Below are 5985 nucleotides of genomic sequence, written 5' to 3'. Positions count from 1 at the left end.
ATTCCCTTCTCCATGAAATCTTTCTCTACCATGCCTCTGAAACTTTCTTTGAAACAGCAATTACCATAGCTATTCCCTCTAAATCATGTGCCATTTTCTTCAAACTTCCACCCTGTCTCTTTTCCTTCTGCCTACAAGGCTACAATAGAATTGACCTGACACCCATTATAGGAAAGATTATCTCATGACCATAAGTTGATAACCTACAAATGAGAAACTGATTATGGTTCCAAGCAAAAAGATGTGTTAAGAGACAAAGCAGGTTAATTAACAACAGATTTAATTCAGTGAAATGGACCGCATGGATAAACAATGATTAATAAGTATGCATGGAGTAATTCCCTTAAATGAACAAAATCACATGTAGTCATAAACTAGAATATGGAACTTGAGGATGCATTAACTTCACATCATATTTATTTATGAAGTGTGCTAAATCTAGAAGGTAACAATCTGTTTCTTAAAAAAATCGCAAAAAATGCATCGGAATTTGTAATTGAGTATATATCAGTAGATACTGATGCACATCCCAGAAATTTTGGAAAATATTCCATGGTCGATATTGACTCATTAATGTGATAAAACCCTAAATGTTATCCAACAATAAACAATTGGATATCAAATTAGAATACAAATACAATACTTAATCTTCATAACAATCAGAAAAATCACAACAAATTTTGACCCAGGAACAAATTAATTTCTCACAAAAATAATCCAAACAGAAGATGACATATCATATTATTAGTATCAATCAAATACACCAGCAGAAAATGGAATCCATTATCCATAATATAGAAGACATTATTTTTTCCATTAAAATGAAATTTAAGAAAATTATAAGCAGCAAATTTCCAAATGTCGTCTTTCTACAAGTCCAAAATTAAATATATATACTACCATTAATGTAAGAAGTAAAAGTAGAATGACAAACTACAATAACAGTATCACCAGCCTCAAATGGAGCCTAAAATATGTCCGAGGACTACAGTTAACACCAACCTTACTTCCCGACCAACCCATTCACACTTAACACTTCAGTATCTCCGTGCAGCCCCACCAGCAGCACCGCCCCTACCGAAAGCGGGAGGAGGGAGAGCCGGTTCGGCCTGCTTGACAACGCCGGGTAGGTCAGCCATTCCAAGGGCAGCAAGCATATCGATCGTCTCCTTGTCGACCTCGATGAGATCGGTCTTAATGGCAGATTCCTCAGGCACGAAGTCCATACGCCGCTCACGCTCTTCTTCCTGGAGCTTCAAAGAGATTCCACGAACAGGGCCTCTCTGGATTCGCTTCATGAGGTGCGTACAGAACCCGGCGATCTTGTTGCGCAGGCGCTTCGAAGGAATGATGGCGACCTCCTCCAACATCTTCTTGTTGGTGTGGAAGTCCAAGGTCATCCGAGAGTAGTACCTCTCGATCACCTGCCGAGAGGACTTCTTCACAGTCTTGGTGCGAACGCGGCCCATGGCAGCCCTCGATAGATTGGTCGCAGAGGCTTCCCTGCAATTGTTAAGATTAGGAGGGAACGAGCGGCCGCGGTTGCAGAAGGAGAAAGGTTTTAGGGTTTTGCTTGTATCTACTTAATAGTTATCTGAAGAAGGGGAGATGCTCATACCTTTTTCTTAAATTCCAAATTTACCCATAATGTAATTTAGGGATCTGGATTTATGCTTTCAATGGGTCGGGTCTACACGATAGAACCGAGACCGAATGTGGTTAGGTGGTTTCGGTGACTTTTGCCCCAATTAATAATTTGGTCGGTTCTGGTTGGTTATTGCTATTATATTTTATTAAAATATAAAAAGTTTGTTTTTAAGGCTAACATATAAAAAGTTTAGTATTAGTATTTCAATGTAAATTTTATTAAGGTTATATTATTAAAATGAAGTCCTAAATCATTATTATCAATTTATCATTAATAATTAAAAAGATGTTAAGTTTAATTGGGTCACTTCCATTCTAATTGTTTATTTAGGATACGCAAAATGAAATAATCCAATTTTCATTCTTGCTCGAATGGCATTCTTGGTATGAGGGAATGAAATTTAATTCCAATTTATTCTAATTTTAATTCTAATTCCAACTTTTCAAGGGAATTTGGCTTCCCAAACCCCAATGAGATTGGGAATGGAAATTGCCTTGGTGAGGTGGGGATAGCGATAGGGAGTGAAATTCACCTTCACTGTTATATTATGCATGCACACACATATATCATAGTTAACATAGAAATTGAAAATTAACAAAGATAATAATATGCTTAAGAATAAACTTAAATACTTGAAATAAATGTTCACATGTAAATTTTAAATTATTTTAAATTATAATAATAATAACAATAATCGTAGGACTCCTTGTCAGGTTGGTGGCTACCATTATTGCATGACTCTTGGATGGCAAAGGAAGGATTAGCAGCGGCGATGGGGTCTTTAGGTTGGGATGTGACACCGGCTCTCGCTCTGCAAGTATTGCAGGGGAAGCGGCTCTGGCTCTAACTCTGCAAGTGCTACAGGAGGAGAGTCTTAGGCTCCGTCAACTCCCAAAAAAGTCCTTCCGTCCTTTCATTTAAGAGAGTTGGGAGAGAGAAAGAATGAGAGGACGGTGAAGGAGGGGTAAAGAAGAGAAAAAAGGGAAAACAATAGGTTAAATAGGTTTCAAGAGAAAAAGGGCAAAAAAAAAATAGAAAATAGAAAAAATTTAATAGAGTATTTTGGTAATTTAAAGCATTCCATCATCTAACTTAACGGTCAAGGAGGGTCTTTGTCTCATGGTCATAGTACAGGGGGTCTTTGTCACAAAACAAAATATAGGGGGTCTTTGTCACAAACCCCATAGTACAGGGGAGATCTTTGTAATTTACCCTAAAAAAACTCGAGTTATAAGCCAAAATGTTGGGGAGTTTTTTTACATCCTTCATTGTTACCTATTTTATTCACATTTGTTTTTTAGTTTTATTTCGGCCAAAAGAAAAAGGTTGCATATTAATCTTGTCTTAGTGATTGAGATTGGATTTTTGATATGGCATTATATACGTATTATTAGAGTGATTTAGAGGCTATTCTAATTTTCCTTTTATTTTGAAGAAACCACTATCTCAAATAAAGTGGCGTTTGGTTATTTTTGGAATAGCCTTTAAAATTGATAAGTTTCTTTTGAATGTTTTGATTGATTATGCTATTAATTACTTAGTATTTAATGTCCTATATTTATCTCTTACAGAAAAGGCAAGACTTTTTTGTCTCCTTTTGACTTTCTAAAGTAATATCTAAAACTTTGGTTACTCAAACGATTGGGAGTGTTTAGTCTTTCCATTTATTTTTTGTTATCCTTCCTAATTATTCTCCTCAAACCAATTTGTCTTTTATTACCCATTTGATTTGATTCACGTTGGAAAACATAATTTACTTTATATCATTAAAATATATTGCATATGAATCCTACCGTTTAGTCATTGGATTGTTCATAAGCAACAAATAGCCATTTATAAAAGTGATGGTTTGGTGAATTATTTAAAATTTTCTTATTTTGGGAAATTATTCTTCCAATTATAGTGGCATGTTTTATAAACTTTTATGATCATTATAACCACTTGAAAATTTTGGGTTGTTAAATTCCTATTATTAAATCTACCCTTTTGTGTTATTTATTTTTGTTTAATCAAATTGTTGGCTAAAAAAATTGCACGAATTAATATCATTTTGAAGTTAAAAAAAAAATGATACTACTTGATCAAATTTTTAAATGAGAAAATTTTAGATTTGCATCTCTTTTTTCATTGAATTAATATCATTAGTATCTGATTCACATTGGAGTGATTAAACTTCTTTCTCATAATATTCCTTGATTTTAGTGGTCAAATTTTGTTAAAAAGATGGAGCTATCTCATAGCTATTTGTTAGAGTGATTTATTGGGCCATTTGATATATATTTCTAATCTCTTTGTTTTTTAGTTGATTACTCTCCTAAAAACTCTTGTGGCCATTGTCCAGTTTGAAACTAAATTGTTTTGGCAATATATTCTTCTGAGATTATTGCAGTTAAATGATTCAATTGTTGGATAGTTAACCACTAGTCCACTGTTTACTCTCGAATTTAATTTCCTAGAAAAGATCATTAGATTTTTTGGACTTCCCTATTTATGTTAGAATTTGTCACTAATAGGAGTCTAGCATACCTTTTGCCTACCTTTATCTCTTCAAGGTAGCATCTTATCCTATTAAATCTCATTTGAATTTCAAGAGCAACAATTAGCATATCAACTAAACTTTTAAATAAACTAAGTTTTGGACACCATGTACTAGAGGTCCAATGACTCCTTGTCTCTCTTATTGCTTCTTGAAATAATAGATGCACTCTCTTGGATGATGGGTTTTGAGAATTGTATATAGATTACTGCACTAAATTGCTAGAAAATTATATATCTTTGTAAAATTGTTTTGATTACTACATAATATTTAAACAATTATTATGTGATTCTTAATTCTCTTATAATTGCAATCCAGTTTTTGAATTATTGAAACATTTATTATTTAGTCCTCTCTAGAATATCACACTTCGATCCCTAATTTATACATATACTCCCTTAGAATTGTAAAATTAGGAATAGAAAATATACCCCTAAAGTTTAAAATAATAAAAACTAGTAGAGAAATTACTATCTTTTATTAATTAAGGAAGAATAAGGATAGTATGAGTGAAATAGTATTAAGGAGTAGGAACGGGAAGCGTGGGAGGATAATTAGCTGTAGTTAGTGAATTAAGTAAAATTGAGAAAGTAAATGGAACTAATTTTCATATGTGAAAAAGGAGAATTTTGGAAAGAGAATATGTAGATTACATATTAGACAAGAAAATTCCTTCATCTCCCAAGACAAATAAAGAATATGAAAAGTTTGTGAAAGATAATCGAAAAGAAATATTAGCCCATGTTAACTTTTATGGAATCCGATATAGAATTAAATTTTGAGGAACGTGAAAATGCAAAAGCATTGTTTGAAGCTATAAATGATACATATGGTAAAGTGATTCAAACCAATGTAGAACTTTTAATAAAAGTATTATGCATGTAAGAAAATACATGCATAACCTTCTTACTCTATTGGCCTTAGAAGTTGAGAGGGAAAAAAAAAAAAACAGAAAATATCACAAGCAATGATGGCAACAACAAATAATAATAAGGCTGAAAATGAAAAAGGAAGATATCCCACAACAAAATAAAAAAAAAATCAAAGAAAATACAAGGAAAAGAATAAATGGAACAAGAATCCAAACAAAAATTTCAAAAAAAGGATCTAGTGTAACCATTATGGAAAAAAATGAGGCTTACTATATACAATTGTAAGGAGCTAAAAAAGGAAGAAAATAAACATAATAACCACTAGAACTTTATGAAATATGTAATGGTAGGAAGCAATACCTACCACATATAAAACATAGGGTTCAAAATGCTTATATGTTACACTCTATTTGTAAAAAAAGGAGAGGTAACTAATTAAAGGTTAAGGTGTACCTAAAAGATTCCGAGGGCTACACATGGTATAGAGGTGATTAAAAATACAAATTCTAGAGGACAAAAAAATGTTTAATGCATAAATTTAGATAAGCATTGTATGAATTAAACTGAGCTTTTGGGAAGTGATCTTACACTTTCTATAATATGGATATGAAGATTTATACTAATATATTAAGAATAGTGGTAGTTCTCACATGATTTCATAAATATATACTAATATATATATATATATACCAAAGTAATTTATGAAATTGCATTGGAAGATGATTAAAGGGAAACTAAGAATTATTCAAAGAGCAAAAATAATAATTATTTTAAATTAACCTACCAATGCGATGATTTGAAATTGATATTATATTGCGATGCAAGTTTTTTGTAAGAGACAACCTACTTTTAATGTCAAAAGATGCATTAAACTTTTACATGAAGATCTGAGGAGTCCGAAGCACGTTTGGCAGACACAGGTCTTTCTA

At 32.3% G+C, this 5985-nt stretch overlaps 1 protein-coding gene across 1 annotated transcript; it reads right to left on the bottom strand.

Annotated features, from left to right (window-relative positions):
• Positions 1-790: 790 nt before the first annotated feature.
• LOC148847532 (small ribosomal subunit protein eS17-like) lies at positions 791-1554 on the bottom strand. The gene has a single exon (XM_088951571.1). The coding sequence runs from the start codon at positions 1467-1469 to the stop codon at positions 1038-1040; it is 432 nt and encodes a 143-aa protein (XP_088807697.1). The 5' UTR covers positions 1470-1554; the 3' UTR covers positions 791-1037.
• Positions 1555-5985: the final 4431 nt, after the last annotated feature.

The sequence above is a fragment of the Nelumbo lutea genome, chromosome 6, assembly GCF_056320005.1.
Source record: "Nelumbo lutea isolate HS-2025 chromosome 6, American lotus-T2T, whole genome shotgun sequence".
NCBI lineage: Eukaryota > Viridiplantae > Streptophyta > Magnoliopsida > Proteales > Nelumbonaceae > Nelumbo > Nelumbo lutea.
Note: the sequence above shows the minus strand (reverse complement) of the source record. Positions and strands in the feature narration are given on the sequence as shown.